This window comes from Rhinichthys klamathensis, unplaced genomic scaffold (assembly GCF_029890125.1).
Source record: "Rhinichthys klamathensis goyatoka isolate OS25496 unplaced genomic scaffold, OSU_Roscu_1.1 h1tg000040l_1, whole genome shotgun sequence".
Lineage (NCBI taxonomy): Eukaryota > Metazoa > Chordata > Actinopteri > Cypriniformes > Leuciscidae > Rhinichthys > Rhinichthys klamathensis.
Genome location: NW_026606587.1, coordinates 11,293,705 through 11,313,007, shown reverse-complemented (window position 1 = coordinate 11,313,007; position 19,303 = coordinate 11,293,705). Strand labels below are relative to the sequence as shown.

At 42.0% G+C, this 19,303-nt stretch overlaps 1 protein-coding gene and 1 long non-coding RNA gene across 2 annotated transcripts in view; both read left to right on the top strand.

Annotated features, from left to right (window-relative positions):
• The first annotated feature begins 1,093 nt into the window (after positions 1–1,093).
• Positions 1,094–1,537, top strand: LOC130082080 (uncharacterized). The gene is made up of 2 exons (XR_008806738.1): positions 1,094–1,165; positions 1,463–1,537. It is a non-coding gene; the product is annotated as an uncharacterized LOC130082080 (long non-coding RNA).
• Positions 1,538–10,181: 8,644 nt separating this feature from the next.
• The window catches only part of antxr1a (ANTXR cell adhesion molecule 1a), a 70,107-nt gene continuing 60,985 nt past the window's right edge, over positions 10,182–19,303 (top strand). Inside the window, exon 1 of the mRNA XM_056246858.1 lies at positions 10,182–10,710. Coding sequence (XP_056102833.1) covers positions 10,568–10,710 — 143 coding nt within the window. The 5' untranslated portion in view covers positions 10,182–10,567. The remainder of the gene's footprint in view (positions 10,711–19,303) is intronic.

The window sequence follows — 19,303 nt, the reverse complement described above, 5'->3', positions numbered from 1 at the left end:
GTGTATGTTGACTGAGGGAGGTTGGTCATAGCAAGAAAAACGGTGAAATGTTTCCTTTTCAGTGTGTCCGATTCAACTTTTTTCAAATATCGCTTACTGCACCTTTAATTGATATACAGAGATTGCATTAAGGTAGCATAGCTATTCATTGTTGTGACATTACAAAGCCACTGAATATGCTTTAGAGTGTAATACTGTAATATTACTACAATTTAAAATAACTGCTTTTTGTTTTAATATATTTAAAAATGTCATTTATTCCTGTGACGGCAAAGCTGAATATTCAGCAGCCACATCTCCAGTCTTCAGCGTCAATCTATCAGAAATCATGCTGATTTGGCGCTCAAAATACATTTCTGAAAGGTCATTAATTTGAAATAGAAATCTTATGTAAGATTATAAATGTGTTTAATGTCACTTTTGATAAATGTATGTCCATGCTGAATAGAAGTTTTATTAAAAAAACAAAACAAAACAAAACTTAATGACCCAAACATTTTTGACCAGTAGTGTATATTGGGAACACTGTAATGCTGCCGAGCTGTTGTTTGTTTCAACTTCAAAGTCCAAAAAGGACTTTACTTGGCAGATAAGGCTGTTTTTCTACTCAAGAGAATAATACATCTCTTCAATAAAACATAGCGATTATCTATATGCTATTTGTGTAAAGTTTTCTTAATGCAATGTCATATGTCACCTAAACATGTCATGATCTTTCTGTAATTAAAAATGATTATTACCAAAGCATAAAAATAGTACTTATTTATAATAAAAATAATGTAATGAAACAATCCCCTGGTTTCACATACAAGGCTTAAACTAGTCCCAGACTAAAATGCATGTTTGAGCTGTTTTAACTGAAAGCAACTTGCACTGACAATCTTAAAATATGTCAGTGGCAATATTTTGTCTCAAGATGCACACCAGTAATGTTCTAGGGCACTTTTATAAAAGCTATTTAAATGCCCTAATTGAACTAAGGCCTAATTATGGCTTAATCTACCCACTGTCTGTAAAACCAGGCCTATATGTATTTGTATCAGTTTTTAAAAATAATTAGTTTTAATTAATCATTAACATATTGCTCCGCCCTCCTCTGTTCACTTAAATACATGCAGGCATGATTTTGGTTTCATATAATCGGATCGCTGTCTGCAGAAACATGGTAAGCTCCCATTATAATATTGCTTATAGTTTATTACATTAGGATTTTCAATATATTTTTCTCAATTAATTACAGGATTCATTAAATGTGTCAGTTGCATGTGATATTTTATACTTTTTTATACATGTCGATGATAAATTTCCCCATACCATTCCTCTAAATGACTTTACCTCTGTAAAGCAAACATGCTTTTATTATTCATTGTTGTATAATTAAATTCAACAGCTTCAGGTAAAACTATTTAAAGTTTAACATTGGATCAATTGGTTTATTTGCTTGTGTTTGTTGACTGTGAAGAGGCCTGTGGTTTTGGGTTTGTTTCTGTGCACTGTCCTTCCTCTGGTCAATGCTGCATGCTTCACCACTGGACACGAAACACAAGGTACATACACACATAAACTTTCCTTTGCTTTTAATGCATAACTAAAGAGTATGACCCAATTCTCTTATCCTTAATAGTTAAGTTTTGCCAGGACTCAACAGATAAGACTTGGCATCCTATTGGATCCACTTGGAGAAACAGTAAATGTATGGACTGTAATTGTTCTGCTTACACGACGAGTTGCTGTGATGCGTAAGTATATTAAATTTTATTATCTAGTGACATTACCTGTTGTAAATCCTCCATCAATACAACAGAATTGAGTTACTAAGGCCCTGTTCACATGAACACGGGTATTTTCAAAACCAGTTTGGCAGTTCGTCCACACGCAAACGCAGTATTCGGTCACTGAAACCAAACTTTTTTGAAAACTGCCAGGGTAAATTTTAGAAACTCCGGTTGCAGTGTTGTCGTGTAGACGGTGAAACGTACTCGGTTACCAGCGTAACCTCGGTTCTCTCTAGAGAGGGAACGAGTATTGCGTAAGTTGAGCTTACGCTACGGGAAAGATTCATCTTCTCGAGATATTGAAGCCAAAAAATTATCCTTAATTTGTATTCATTGTCAACGCAGTGCAGCAGCTAGCAGACCTAGAGCAGGCAGCCTTGCGTGCTCATTGGCTGCCCTGCTGGCATCTGCTGCAGCCTACCAGTGAGCCCGGCGTGACGTCACGCCCAATGAAGGGCGCCCACGCCTTCATAGTGTCATAGCCCGCCAGAATGGGCGTGGCTTAGCTTATAAAAGAAGGGGCTGTAGGCTGAATTCCCTGGTTTTCATCGACTGAAGCGAAGTCGCTCGTGGCGCGAGCACGGCCGGTTACGCAATACTCGTTCCCTCTCTAGAGAGCACCGAGGTTACGTTAGTAACCGAGTACGTTCTCTTACGAGAGGTTCTCTCGTATTGCGTAAGTTTAGCTTACGCTACGGGAACTTTTTGTCAACGCCGTGCGCGCCAGGCAACCACCCATGAGTCGCCGAGGTTTCTCGGGGAACCCAATAAGTGGAAAAATAAGGTGGCCAGGGCCATCAGTCGTACATAAGCACACGTAGGGAATACAGAGCAGAGCACTGGTCTGTATAAGCATATAGCATATAGATTCATCCTTCTGGCTCCCCTAAGGAAGCGGATGACCAGCTCATGTCTTCCCAGTGACTGGCCGTGCGTCGATTCTGCGAACGCCACCACGGCTGCCACATAAACTTTGAGCGTGGATGGGGACCTCCCTTTATCCATCAGCTCTTGTAGGAAAGTGAGCAGATGCACAACCTCGCACGTCCGCAGGTCCATATCTCTGTCGGTGCACCACTTGGAGAACACTGACCATTTAGACGCGTAGAGCCTTCTCGTGGAAGGAGCTCTAGACTGCGTGATCGTGTTCATTACTCTTTCTGGCAGGGCAATGAGTACCCGTTGATCAACCATGCGTGCAGAGACCAGAGCTCTGGATGGGGATGCCAGATCGAGCCGCGAGCCTGAGAGAGGAGATCTGCCCTCACCGGAATAGGCCACTGAGGTGCATGTGACAGCCGTGCTAGTTCCGGGAACCAATTCTGATTCTCCCAGTGCGGAGCTATGAGGAGCACCGAGTGGCGCGTTTCCCTGATTCTCTTGATCACCTGTGGTAACAGGGAGACCGGAGGGAAAGCATACAGTGGGAGGCTGGGCCAGCGCGTCCTCGTTCTTCGAAAAGAAAATCGGGCAATGAGCGTTGTCTTTTGACGCAAATAGGTCGACTTCCGCTCTGCCGAATAGGCGCCACAGTTTCTGGACTGTTTGGGGGTGCAGGGACCATTCCCCTGGGGGAACGTTGTTCAACGTTATTCTCACTTTTTGACGCGCGAGCAGCGCTTTGGGTGGAAAAGCTTTCTGTAAGCGTGAGCCCGTGTGCGCAGGCACGAGACTTACAAGTGTATTTGACGCCCCGATCATAACGGATGGGGAGCGTCTTATCAATGCCCTGCGTTTTGTGATAACATTTAAACGCGCGGGCGGCGCCCGGGGGGAGGTGTGTGTTAGTAAGCGTGAACGCTCTCCGGCGGGCACGAGACTTACATTCATAACCTGTTTTATTGACCGTGTAACAGAGCGGGCAGATAGTGGGCACAGACCTGTCGACACATTTCTTATATTCAACACTCGATCGTCCTTTCTGCGCTTTATGAGAGTGTGCTCTATGAGTGACACGAGATTTGATGTGCTTGTGTGTAGGGGTGAACACTGGGGCGTGGGCACTTTCACTACACTTAAAACACCAACGGAGTGAGCCGGACCAGACACTATACTCTTTTTGAGATTTCTCTGGGTCGCCGTTTGTGTGCAGGCGAGAGGGTAAATGAACCGGCTCGTTGGCTGCCAAATGAACCACTGCAGTAGCCTGTTTGAAGGGGTCTGTCAGGGAAATAACCTTTGACGGCGGTCCGGCCGCAGCAGGCCATGAACCTCTTCCTGCCGCGACGCTCAAGCTCCGCCACAGGCCGCTCTCGCGAGAGACAGTGCCAGCCTCCGGCGCGAACCAGCACCCAGCGTCCAGCACAGCCTCAGCCTTCGCAGCGACGCCCGGGCGGCCGCACTAGGTCGCGCTCAGACAGCCCCCCAGAAGTTAGGACGGCTTCGTGTGCTCAGACTTCAGCGTGATCTTTTGCCGAGGCCCTCTGGGGGGCCGCCCTGGCGTCGCTGCGAAGGCTGAGGCTGTGCTGGACGCTGGGTGCTGGTTCGCGCTGGAGGCTGGCACTGTCTCTCGCGAGAGCGGCCTGTGGCGGAGCTTGAGCGTCGCGGCAGGAAGAGGTTCATGGCCTGCGTGGTCTTCTGTACCTCAGAAAAACGGTCAACGATCCCGTTCACCGTTGGGCCGAAGAGAGCAGTAGGGGAGAGCGGCGTGTTCAGGAAGGTGGCGCGCTCAACCTCCCTCATATCCGCGAGCGTTAACCAAAGGTGCCTCTCTGGTAAAACAGCCATGGAGTGGAGAGCAGATGCGGCCTGGCCGGAGGCGGCATGTGCGCGGCCGACCAAGGCGGACGTGGCTCTGCATGCTTTGGACGGGAGGGCTGACCTTGACCGCCATCTCGCGGAGGGCGGACAAAGGTGCGCTGCGACCATCTCTTCCACAGGAGGAATAGCCGTGTATCCTCTCTCGGCGGCGCCGTCCACTTGGGAGAGCGACGCGGAGGCCTGAGACTGAAGCCTCGAAGAGAAGGGTGTGTTCCACGACTTTGTCAACTCCGTGTGAAGCTCCGGTAGGAACGGAGCAGGCCTGCTTGCTGGGGCTGAACGGCGGCGACTTTGCAGGAAACATCCGTCGGGCCTGTTCGGCGCGGGTTCCTTCGGCAGCGACCACTCGAGCCCGAGTCGGTCAACCGCCTGCGTCAGCAGACGCATCAGCTCCAGCGCGGGTACGGCCAGATTCCTGGATCGATGAGGAGGCGGAGTTTAGCGACCATTCCTCACTATCTGATGCCAGGATGGAGCAGCAGTCTCTCGTGGCGTGTCCTTCGGCCTCATCCTCAGACGTGACGGCAGTGAGGCTCGTGAGTGGCAGCTGCACGTCGGTGAAGGGAGGCAGGGAAGGCGAGAGCGAGGCGAGAGGGAGGTTCTCCGGCGAGCGCGTCGCTGTGGCCACAGGTTCCGGCTGTCTCTGGGAACGGCGCTTCTTTTTGCGCGGTCCCACAAAGGGCGGAGTGACTGCTTCCGGGTTGAAGGCTTCGAGTCGAGCCCGCAGGGTCGACAGCGGAAGCGCTTCACAGAACTCGCAGCCCCCGGACGCGAGGGCGAGCTCCGCGTGTTCCTGGCCCAGGCAGAGAGCGCAGATCACGTGGCGGTCTCCGACGCTGAGCGGGGCCCTTCACGAGCCACAGGAAGTGCGAGGCATCTTGAAAAAGAAGCTCGCTGCTCTTTTAGGAGTAAGAGAATACAATAGCAATGTAAAAAAGGATACGTCGCCGGATAGCGTAGCTCGCACGGATGGCTGAAGGTGGCGAAGACGGCCGGCTTCCTCAGCGCTGTCCTAAGCTGGCTGTTCGCTGTTCGACAGCGGCGGTGGCTTCTCTCAGATCCAGCGATGCGAAGAGCTCGCTGAAGAGACGAAAATCAGGGAATTCAGCCTACAGCCCCTTCTTTTATACGCCAAGCCACGCCCATTCTGGCTGGCTATGACGCTATGAAGGCGCAGGCGCCCTTCATTGGGCGTGACGCCACGCGGGGCTCACTGGTAGGCTGCAGCAGATGCCCGCAGGGCAGCCAATGAGCACGCAAGGCTACGTGCTCTAGGTCTGCTAGCTGCTGCACTGCGTTGACAATGAATACAAAATTAAGGATCATTTTTTGGCTTCAATATCTCGAGAAGATGAATCTTTCCCGTAGCGTAAGCTAAACTTACGCAATACGAGAGAACCTCTTATTTTTTATACAAGAAATACTTATTTTTTTAATCCATGTGCAGAAATTTAATTGAAAAATACTTTAAGACCCAAGGCCACAGTGGGGGATCACTGTTGCTCTCTATTACAAAAGCATTAGGTTAACTCATTCATTTTGGTTCCCTTTCGAGGAAACGTTGCGTCTGTTGCTGACACTATGGGAATGCCTTCAGTGTGTGTCACACGTGTCTGAAGCACGTGTGTAATCACGCCAATTCTATTGGCAAAGGAAATCATGACGTCTCTCAACGCGCCGGCATAACCCCTCCTGAGCCTTCTGTTTCTTCCTAATCTCCATGACGAGTTGTCGCCTCGCATAGTCACTGGTTCACCATCGAATTATTCTAATGTGCAAGGGCTACGCAAGCACAGATGTATGAAGATGTCTCAAATAGAAGAGCTTGCGGGCTACCTCTCGCTCCCTCCAGTGTTTCCCCTAGAAATTTTTCCAGCAGCGGTGCTGTCACATGCCGGAGGATGTTACCAAGTCGCGCGCGGGGGGGTCCGGAGGCATGTACCTCCGGAAGATTTTTTTTTTTAAATAACCCCTTTAACCATGACTTCTGGCAAGTTTTGTGGATAGAAATCGACATTTTGAGACATACAAATATGACATACCATCAACAGATTCAAAGCATGATTATTGCAGCACGTACCTTGAACTGGTCACAAACAGAAACCTTCATTTTATAATTTTAGACAAGATTTTTCACGTTTTTGTTTTGTGTTAATTTTCAGCTATAAGGTAGATATTGATAGGGGAAAAAATGAAATGGCACAACCCAGAAAAAGATTATTTAGAATTTATTGAAAATTTTATCTTAATGGCAAAGGCCACACCCAATCTGTGAGCACTTAATTTTTCTAACATTTTTATATTGTTCACTCAATGTGTTGATGTTAGATAACGCATTAAGTAATGTTAATGAATGGTGTCTTATTGTAGTGTTACCAAACAATACAGGAGATATAACGTGTTTTATTTGAATTGACTGTACTTTTATTTAAATCCAAAACTGTGTTCATATTTAATTTTAAAAGGCTTTTAAAACCTGCTAAGAGTTATCCAGCCAAGAATAAGCCTAGAACTGCTTTTCTGACGGACTAATAATGAGATAAACCGTACTCGGGTGTCAGTCCGATACTGTGCTCATGTACTCCGACTCGCAAAACTACCCCGATACAACCGCACCCGAGTCCACTTTAGGGGCCGTTCACATATCGCGTTTTTTGCGCGCAAATTCGTTATTTCAATTGTAGGCGCGCGTGGCGAGATGAAAACATCGTAACATCTCATCTCAACAGGCCATGAGACAAAAACCAACCGATCAGCTACGGCCTTTCCGTAACAACATCGAAAGCTCGGCCGAAAAGCTGATCATAGCTGTACAGTGCGGCTTTTTATTTCTCATCTCCATAAATATATCTAGTAGTAAAGCTAATGCAAGGGCTAGAAATCAATTAATTCTTTGCTGATACTTCCTCGTCCTCATGGAGAGCGCCGCTTTCTCCTTTCCAAAAGCGCTTGCTCTCCCGTGGCGTCTGTCGTTGCTATGCAACCATGAACAGAGGCGGCCTGGAAAAATGAGCGCGCTTCCAGTGCGCCTACATTTGAAATAACGAATTTGCACGCGCAGAGAAACGCGTTGTGTGAACGGCCCCTTATGGCAACGTGACATTAGCCTAATCGAAAATATTTCCATATGTGGCTCTTTCCTCCTTTCTTGTCAACAAGTGGATTCAGAGTCACCGCATTAGCAGCGCCGCCGCTCGCCATGTCTCAGTGTTTTTAGGTGTGTAAGTGAATGTCATGATATTACTGATCATCTGAAGATTTTGCAGCGGCGCTGAAAATCCAGTGGCGGCGCTGCGCCGCTGCTAAATACATTGTAGGGGAAACACTGCCCTAGTATGTTGTTTTGCTCCACGGAAGGGATAGCCTGGATGCCAGCCCGAACGCCGCCCACAACATTTTTTGGTCGGGAAGTTCGGTCTGGACTCGATCCATTGAGGAGTAATTATGATCGGTTCAGAAATCGTCGGGCCAATCAAATTGCCAGGGCGGGCTTTGTACGATGATGGATAGATGATCTGCAGTTACGTAATCATCACGTTATCAAAGAGCGCCTGGGTTAAACTGGTTTCCCTCAGAGAAGACTGCCGCTGGAGAACTGAGATGTATAGATTCCACTATCGCGTCTGTTGTAAAAGTAATCGACAGCTCATTCACTTTAAAAGACGAATAGAGAACTGCAATCAAGGCATTTGTCGATCGGAAAGATGTGTTTGCCGTCCTTCCTACAGGATTCGGCAAAAGTTTCATTTATCAGCTGGCTCTGATGGTCACTAAGAAAATGGGACGCAATGAAAACCCTGTGGTCGTTGTGGTTTCTCCTTTGGTCGCACTCATGGAGGACCAAGTAAAAGAAGCAACACTCATTATTTTACTACTTCTTCCAGCGTGTGTGTAGTTGAGTTGTGTTGACAACTTTGCGTAGCTCATAAAAAAAAACACTTACTGCGTTGCTCTGATTGGTTGTAGGTCTATCCAATTGAGTGCAGAGTTGTTTTTTTCCTGGTTCGGTTAAGAAGACACGCCTCATAATCAAAGCCCTATGGAGCAGCATCAGACTCACATTCTGACTAGAATATGAGTATGACGAAGTCAGGCTACGGAAGGGATCCACTGTGCAGCACTTTTAGGATCAGGGTTGAACAGGCAACTGACAGTGTAGAAGAGATGGACAGTATCGCCATGGGCGTACCACCCATAACCTGTCACCTTCCCTTAGTTAATTAACTAGAGGTTGAAGTGCAATCAGGACTGCATTCCCCACGCTTGGGTTGCTTTTTAGAAACTTTTATGATGCTTGTGAAGGTGGAATAAAATTGGTTGATTGCCACAGGCTCTTGGTCTACTCTTGCTAATCTGGCTGATACTACGTCTACAGCTTTTCTTGCTACCTCTTCTCCCATGGGTTCTAGGAGTTCTATTAGAAGGGGCATTGAGTTGAGGTGAGTGTTCATGCCTCTGAAATCTGTGCTTCAGACACCAGTGCATGCTAAAGGCGTTCCCATAGCATCAGTGACTGACGCAACGTCTTGTTCCCTTTTCAGGGAATCGGGTTACATGCGTAATCCAGAGACATTTTAACATAGGCTAACACACATACATTTTGTGGCACAGTGTTGTACTAATATGATACATAACAATTCCTTTTATTTTGTTTAATTTCTGTAGAATGGCGACTCCCACTTCATATCCTGACAAGTGCACAGTGGAGTATGATTACACTACATGCACATATGAAGTTTTTGAGAAAGTTCCATGTGCTCATGGTGCTATTGGTAAATGACGGCCATGAATTATAGGGAAAGAAATCAATCATAATTTTTCAGTTTTATCTGCGGATTTAAAGGGTAATTACAGAAATGTCCAAATGAACATGAAATTTGTAATACCGGTCAAAGATTAGGAATATTTTAGATTTAATGTTTTTGAAAGAAGTCTCTTACTCATGAAGTGCATCTATATGAAATGTATAATAATTGAGGATTAAATCAGCATATTTGAATGATTTCTGAAGGATCATGTGACACTGAAGACTGGAGTAATGATGCTGAAAATTCAGCTTTGCCTTCAAAGTAATACATTTCATTAAAAAATATATTCAGATAGAAAACAGTCATTTTAAATTGAAATAATATTTCACAATATTGCTGTTTTCACTGTATTTTTGGCTGGTAGTGTAAGTTAACATGATTTGAGGTATTTAGGCAAGCTTATTAACTGCATTTGACATTAAAAATGTAAATGAAATTACGTACATAAATTAAAAGATGTAAATTCTAGTTTACATTTTTAAATGTACACCTGTGTTTATATCAATAAAGCTGAATCAATACAATGTGTTTGGTAGCATTTTTTTTTTTTTTTTTACAGCAGCACAGACCAGTACTATCTTGACACTTTTTCAAATATGCCTAAACTCTTAATGGTTGAAATTTGGTGGATAACATGGTTAATGTGATGCCGTCAATATACAGCAACATTTTCACTAACATTTCTTACCACTAGATGGCAAAATAACAACCTTAATAATGCCTTGGCTTTCTTTATTGCTTTAAAAAAAAGGATGGAAAGTTGTTTTGGAGTCAAGGGGCTGAGAGAGACAATGATTTTGCACTGTCTGGCAAAATCACGCTCACACACACACACACACACACACACACATTCTCTAACATAAACACACACATCCACACTCCCTCCCACACTCCATCAATCTAGAAGCAACTGGGGCAGCGAGCAGAAGTGTGTCAGATTGTTGGGTACATGTGCACATTTACATGTGTGCATTTGGGTTCTAGAAACTTATTTCTGTCCAGAGACATTTTTTTCTGTAAAACATTCACTCTGCTACCACAGGACACTAGAAGAACAAAGAAGACAAATTCAGTCTTTTGGAGAATGCTTTCTCCAAATTACGTCTCCACATAAGGATTACGGATTGTTAAGGACCCTGTGAAACCTTATTTTTCCTCTCATGGTCACTTTTATATTTTTCCTGTAGTCCTGACATTTGCTTGACTCAAACAGTGCTTTACAACATGTGCAGACTTTGGAGGATAGCAGTTTTGCTCTGTGTCAAATTGGTGGGCACTGCGAATGGAAATACAGGACTTGTGCCGGAAAGAGGGACTGCAGCTTCCTCCTGCTATGGGGGTTTTGACCTCTATTTTGTTCTTGACAAGTAAGTTATCCTGTTATTTACCACTTCTCCATGAATGGTTAAGCATGACAACACTCCATAAATGCTGTGTTGGCATCTGCATACCATATAAAACTCACAATGAGTGAACCAATGAGTGAACAATGAAAGTGATGCTTTCATGTATTAATGTTGTAACCCATTGTTTCAATGGAAACTAACTCAGTCACGTCCGTCTCTTTAGGATACTTTGAAGATCATTTTAAAATGAATGCCTATGCCATTTAAACACTCACTGACTGAAATTCATTACATAAGATGCAAAATAAGTGGCGTCTGCTGACAAATGCTGCACATTGTTTTCTGAGAAATACTTTTCTTCGTAATTTTTGCTCAGTGACTTTTATTAAAGTCAGTTCTCCTCAAGTTCACACAGGTGTCCTATCAGATGTAGATCATCGCAGTAAATATTATCCACTAATGTTCAGCAACAGCAAAGTGCCCAAATAACCTATATTTTGTCTTCACTATATCTATTTTTTTATACTTATTATTATATTGTTACATTTTTTGGTGAAATATTTTGCTTTAGATTTATATTTTATCAGTTTAGTGCAGAATGGGATTGACATATTAGAGAGAGAGAGAGAGAGAGAGAGAGAGAGAGAGAGAGAGAGAGAGAGAGAGAGAGAGAGAGAGAGAGAGAGAGAGAGAGAGAGAGAGAGAGAGAGAGAGAGAGAGAGAGAATGATGATAAAGATAATTGTTTTCCTCTGTAACATGTGTCCCATCTAACATGAGGTGAGAAAATTGCATGTTTGGGGTCAATGCGGACAGTGGTCCCCTCTGAGGGCAGTTTACAGATATGCAGCCGTGAGCCAAAAGCCTGCAAGGGAATGATAGATTAAACAGCTGGTTTAAGAGGCTATTTGCCATATTAGTTCCACATAGGCAGTTGAATAGAAAAGTAATGTACTTTTATGCATTTTGACTACAAATAAAGGTTGCTTTAGTTTTTGTTTGGTAGTATGCATGGCAAATCACAAGCTATCTTGACCTAATTTTGGCGTGTATTGTGGCGAAAGCCCTAGGACTCATAAGAACACATGGAAAATCAATCACATATGGCCCTGAACTCAATCATCATGTTTGCCTGTGTGCTGTACACAATATGAATACACACACATGGACATACATTTGATTGGATGTGGGTCACAGTTTCCAACTATTTCGATTCTACCAGTCTAAACTTTGGCTCTACTTGGCAACTTTTCCCCTGAGTGTTATGTTCATGTTCGACGAATGTGTTTTAAGTCAAAAATAACACAGCTGTGTTTCCTAATACATGTAAATCATTCGTCATGGATAGCCTGGCAGTTCAGCTGTGAATGTGATGTTTTTGTTGGACAGATATTGTTTTACAGTGACATACAGCTGTATCTCAACTCATTTCCCCTTTACGCCACTGCCTTGGATCCTGTGTGTAAATCGAATTCTGTTGGATCTAATTCATTTTCGCTTCGTCCGTTCGCTTTTTTGTATTCAGTAAGAACATTTACATGAATATAACAATGTTGATTTGATGTATTGCATATTGGCGCAAATAACATGTCGTCATTTTCAGCAGCCAATGGCCAAGACACTCTGTCAGGGGTTCACTCTTTTCATGTCTTTCATCATCTACAAGACTTGTGAAGTCAAAATATTATTGTTCTATTAGAGACACAAAATTAATTCTAGAAATGCGATGGGAGAATAAAGTTAATGAATGCAATGATGACAGAACATGCCACCAAAGCAAATAGCTAAGTTACATTCATTTTAGGATTTGATTTGCTGTCTAATTTGACTTTAATAACAGCAGCACTCAAAGTGACTCTGATGGTCTTGTTCTTCAGAATGATTTCCCATATGATTTGAATGATTGAAAGGACATCAGTATGTATTTAACATTCTAACAAAACTTTTCTTTGATTTAAATTATTTATTTCTTAATAATGTTAATAACACCCCCTTTTTATTGTGGCATTAAAGGTACGGTAGGCATTAGGCAATCTGAGATGCTAACATTAGCAAGCTAGCTTTGAAAGCATGATTTCCCACACTCCCTCCTGAAGCCATGCTCTCAAAAGCCACACCTCCTTCAAAACACATGAACGCAGCAGTCTGCATATGGTGTTATGAGAGATGGCGTTAAACTACCTTATGTCTCAAGCCTCATAACATTACAATCATAATGACCGAAAACAACTTACAGAGCTCTGGCTGTACCACCTGACTGCTGCAGATTCATTAAGGTGTTGATAGTGTTGACATAGAAACACATAAGTCCGAGTCTGAGGACTTGACGGGTAGAACGTCAAGGGTTGCCATCTCGTAGTTAATGTAACAATTGACACGGCGTGAACGCAGCATAAGCTCATTGTTTTCGTTCAGGAGGAACTATAAAACGCTGCTGTTTGTTTGTGGAGCTCGGTGACCGTCTGTCTTCAACTCTGGATAGCCTTACAGAACGCGCTGATGACGTGTGATGTCTGCGCGAGGAGGTATGGATGGAAATGCATATGCTGACAGGCTATCAGGATGTGAAGAGTTTTAAAGTGTTTATTAAAAAAAAAAATGCAGCTACCTTTAAGGCTATTGTGTGCCTGCACAAAATTCAGTGTAAAGATGCAATTACAAAAGCCATACTAAATCTTGCATGCTCTGACCCACCTCAGCCCCCAGTATCAAAGTAGACAGTTGTAATTTGATTGTAAATTGTATGCCACCTCTGAGCAGCATTAAATAGTCGATGTAAAGACACCTAAATGCCACTTCAAAGCGCTCCTGTGGCACCTTTTTAGTATAAATTTGGCAAGATACAGACAAATCTGACTATTGCAATAGTTTCAGAATTATTTTCCACATCAGATTCATGTATTTTAAATGTTATATACACAACTCGTCATAATCAGTCATGTGGTGTTTAGGCATGTGCCGGTATCAAATTTTCATGCTGCAGTTAATTGATTGAGCTTTTATCACGGTATATGGTATTATCACGATATTTTAATTGCTCAAGAGAAACGGATGGATTGTGGGTGACAACTTGCATCACAATGTGTAATTGTGATTTTCAAAACATGGTAACTAAACAGAATTTTATTAAGTTTAGTGACAACATGTTACAATGTTTACATGCTACAATGACTGGTAGGCTACTGTTTGTATTATTCAATTAAATTCTTGGATTTGATTTCAATCTTAATTCAATATTGACTCATTTGGATAAATATTAGGTAGGCTACAGTCTGCATGTTAATTTTTCTCAAGAAAAAAATATACAGTATCTCACATAATGCTGTAAACATACAGAGAGAAATTAAATATAATGCGTTTTTCATTATAATAACAATTATGCAATGACAAGTAAACATATAACAAATATGTAATATAGTGCACATATTTAGCAAAATACTCCTCGCTATTTTTTCTAGTCAACTATGCTGGTCATTAAATGGCATTCCTGAGGTAAATGTAACGTTCTGTGACATAACTGTTTTCCTGCAGTTTTATTGACCTCTTTCCGTGCTTGAAAAACACTGATTGATCGATATTATGTATGAGGCATTTACCTTTCAGTAAGTTGTACTGTATCTTTAAATAAAAAGTAACAGATGATCGGTTTACTTGAACTGAGGCGCAGCGATCTGTCACAATGGACAGAATCTAAGAGCTGATTTATTTATTTTTTTTCATATCAAAAGTAACCTGCTCTTTCTAGTCTGTCGGTGTCAGTGTCTCTTTGCTCCGCGATTTTTCTCTGCGTGAGAGCGTGTGAAAAGTGTCAATTGCGTAAAGCGCCTTTCAAACAGGACGCAGAATGCGTGGCGCTGGTTTGGTCGACGCAGAAACAAAACGTCCCCCCGCGTCTCGCGCGTATTCCACGTCCTGTCTGAAAGGCGCTTCTCAAGCTGAATGCGTGAGAGTTGGCAGCCGTGCGGGGGATAAATCGTCAGCAGCGTTCCTCCTTCCGCCATGCTTCTTCTCCATGTGAGGATTGTTTACATTAGACTAGAGTGCACACTGCGCCGCATGCACACAGTACTTATACATGTGGGGATTGTTTACATCAGAGTGCGCACGTGTTTTGCGCAGCATATACGCAGTGTTAAAGCGGTTGATGGAAAAAAAGCTAATGCGCGTTCTAAAAGTCTAAATTCGAATATATTATTTTTCACGGTATTTTGAAGTGCCCGCGATAACAATATCGTGCATATTCACTACCGCGATTTATCGCATTACCGAATACCGGCACATGTCTAGTGGTGTTACAGTAGAATCTTCAGCAAAAGAGATACAATGAAATTAATTTAGCATATAAAACATGAGCCTTTGAGCTATCATGGGACAATGCCTACCATTAAGTTCTGGTTATGTTTACACGGGTTAAGTTATCTCCTTGTATCTGAGTTATGGGAAAGTCAGGGTTTGGTTGTTCTACTTATGGGCCATCTCTGTGGCTCCACTTTATAGCTGTGGGCTTGATGGTTTGGCTTCTGTGCTCAGGAGGGTCTGTGAAGGACATTTACTGTTCTCCTCCTTTTTATTCAGCTCAATCACTTCTGCAGAAAGTGCAACAAGAGAACAGTTTAGAAGCAGTGTTGGGAATAAAGGCACATGTGTTATGAAACTAATAATATAACTCATAACACTAATTACCAAGGCCCGTTCTGGAATTGTTCTGGAACTTCTGGTCAGTCACATCATTCTTTCAACTAAATATTTGTCCATTGTCCCAAATTTTCAGCATACCGGTCTTTTTTTATGTCTTCACGGACAAGTTATTAAAACTAATTGATACCATTTTGGTACATGTGACACCTGTGAATTGGATTATTGATGGTCAGCAAAGGCATTGGTTAATAAAGTGAGATTAAATGCATAAAGTAGGCTATATTGGTGTAATTTATTATATTTAATAATTGTAGGTTTGTGTTATATTCTGAGTTTGCATTTCACTGTTTTATTCATTTTGCAGAATACTGAACACAGCACACACAATGCACTTACTCCTGATTTTTCTCAACATGGGGACTGAAAATGGGTCAGTCGATAAGTGGGGAAACAAAGTCAATTGTGTTGTTACTTATTTGAAGATATCTTGTTGTTAATTTAAAAGTAATGCATTACTTTACTAGTTACTTGAAAAAAGTAATCTGATTACGTAACTTAGTTAGGCTACTTGATTTGCGTTACACTGGCCATGACACAACGAGAGTATTTCTTGTGTTTGTGACAATTATATAGCAAAAAATAATAAAATAATAGCATTAAATGGCTTTCAATTTCAAAATAGGTGACGTGATGCAAAAATTAAGGTATCATTATATAAACTTAAAGGTGCTATATGGAACTTTTCTTCTAAAATGAATCCTTTTTTATTGCCTGTGTGTGAAGGGGTTGTAATCACACATTACAATGATCCACTTGTCGGGTTTTGCTATTACCTCTGAAGGCCAATATTCATATTTATATGTGAAGTCTCCGGGTCGGATTTACCGCGAAATCCATCGGATGTGACGTGCATGCGCGCTCCTGAGCATCTCTCCTTATATACAGTCTATGCGACCGACGGCACTGCAGCTGACGACATGGAGTCTGATAACACCCAAAAAACGACCTGCCTCAAGCACAACACACACTCCAACACTAACTCCACATAAATATAAAAAACAAAACAAAGTTTTATCTGCTGAAGCTCGTCAGGCCAAACGTGATTCTGATCGACTCAGGACGAAAACACGGATCAACATCGGCAGAGCTTTTGAATTATTAGTAAACTCAAATGAAATAGCAAGCAAGGTAAACTACATGAGACATGGAATGAATACAAAAGACTGTTCCAGGATAAGAAAAGGTGCTTTAGGATACTTGTTTTATGTACTAGATCTACGTTATGCATCGTTACGCTATAACGTAATTCATCCCACTATCATATTGTTTATAATAAACATTTCCAGACACGTTCAGTACAGTAATGTTACTTCCTACTGTCTTACTGTTACACTGACATTGTCTAGTCTAGTTCACTAACCGTTTTCGTTATCATTATTATACATTCACCCACTGAAAGATACACGAATAGTTAGTGAAATGCCGTAGGCTATGCTAGATAACATCACATGTCGGCTAAATGCAGTCAATGTCACGTTATCATGGTACGAGCATGGAGCATTAGTTCAACGTCAAGCTGATAAAAGTAGCCTATTATTGTAACATTGCAGTGGGAGTTTACTTGAGTTTCCAGCATGTTGTGTGATGCTTTCGCCGTTGCGTTGAAAGTCTCCGTGTGGCCGGTAGCAAAGTCCTTTTAGGCAAGTCGTGCCACTCGGCCGCCATCTTGGCAACGCCTCCGGGCAGCTATTTCGGACTAACAAGACCAGGCTCCTATCTAAATGAATGGGCAGAGACCCAGAACTGCACTTTCACTGGTCACCAGGACATAAAAACTGCATGTATACAAACACTAATAAAATATGATAAAAATCGCTGAAAAAGTGTGATGACTTTGCCCCAAAATAAGGTTTAAAACGCCTTTTTCCCCACAGGTTATACTTTTACTGCGCATGCGCAAGGGTTCTCTCGCTCTCTGTCGTGCGCGCGCTACTGCTCGCTCGCTCTAGATTCCGGGAGATTTGAACTAATTTGCGGTCATCAGGGAGCCGCTATCAATCTGCGGGAGACTCCCGGAACTTCCGGGAGACTTGGGATGTCTGATATTTACACAACTAACACATCAAATCTGCCGCCTTTTCAAACAGTAACATATTTTCCGCTGTCGCAAACCTCAACTGTGCGCATGCGTCAGTGGAACCAGACGATAGGCTTAAATGTTTTCCGGCTTGACTGTTAAAAGCAGACGATTGGCTTTCCAGCGGGAGGGGCGGGGCATGTGCATACAACCGCCATCTTTGGCGTTACGGGTTTTCCCTATATAGTTGTATTAAGGATTGGGGAAGTGGCATGTCTCTATATAAATAGTCTCTGCCGGTAGTGAATGCTCGCTCCTGAGATCGCACACGCACACGAGCACGAGCGCTCTTGTTGCAATCTGAAACGTCACCACTAGAGGCCGCTAAAAGTTCCATAGAGCACCTTTAATGTTTAATGTTAAAGTTTGGTTTTACGTATGACATAGCAGGACTTGCCTCTATAATGGAACTGACGTCGAATGACGCGTCTCGCTGATGTCGGGGTTGATCGATCTACCTCGAGTTCTCAGGTCGGATGTCCGACTTTGAGCGGCGTTCCAGATGTTATTTCCTAGTAGAGGGTTGAGTGATCTGGAACGTAACATTCTTCGCACGAGCTTGCTTATGTAAACAAAAGTTTAGTAAACGACCAAGCTTCCCCGAGAGAAATGTTTCTGCAATCCGTTTTGAATCTTCTCTTGACTGTCGAAGTTGGGGGAGTGTTTAGCAGGGGATCATTTCCAAAAAAAAAAAAGATGCACACACTCTTTACACTTTACATGTACGACAAAGTACCAAAATGTACCACAGTTTTACCATGGTGTTTTGGACATGATCCAGATTTTTGTAAGCTGTATAATATTCATTATGTAATTGCAGCTTATATTTATATTGAGGTTTATTTCTTTGATTTAGTGCATTTGTGTGATGCCAAAGCTCTCTATATATTCAGAGACATCAGACATATTAGCAGTTTCTCTAGTAATGATATTATACTTGTACTTTCTCATGCAAATAATGCATTTTACGTTAATAAAAGACACATTAATTTATGTTTAATATCAGTATTGTATATTAGGAGTTTATGACTGTATGAATACTTTTAACTGTATCCTAAAATAGGCATGATTGATACCATTCATAAACATTTACTGTACTTTTTTGATACTTAAATATTTTTTTATATAATTTACTTTAATATTTTAATATTCTAATAAAATTAAGGATCTTTTTAATGAGCTACTTTTAACTTTATTTGAGTCAGTTTATGGTGTTTTTAATTAAACAAGTAATGGATTATTAAACAAGGAATGCATTTTACGTTAATAAAAGACACATTCATTTATGTTTAATATCAGTATTGTATATTAGGAGTTTATGACTGTATGAATACTTTTAACTGTATCCTAAAATAGGCATGATTGATACCATTCATAAACATTTACTGTACTTTTTTGATACTTAAATATTTTTTTTATATAATTTACTTTAATATTTTAATATTCTAATAAAATTAAGGATCTTTTTAATGGGCTACTTTTAACTTTATTTGAGTCAGTTTATGGTGTTTTTAATTAAACAAGTAATGGATACTTTATGATTTCTGTAACTGTCTGACTATACATTATCCATGGCTTACTTTTACAGTAAGACCTTTAATACTTCTATTACAGTTTATGACCTAGCATTGATCTAATGATATCTGAGCACATTTACTGATTTTGAAATAATGTTCTTGGAGTTCTTTTCTAGTTATCTGGCTCTGAGCACCAAATTATTCTTGTGCAAAGGTTAAATATAATACAAAACATAATTTACCTAATGGTTGCTAGGTGCTATTGTTTTGAGCCAATATAAGTGAAATGTCCTCGTTGACCTGTTCTAGGACTCAAATAAAAG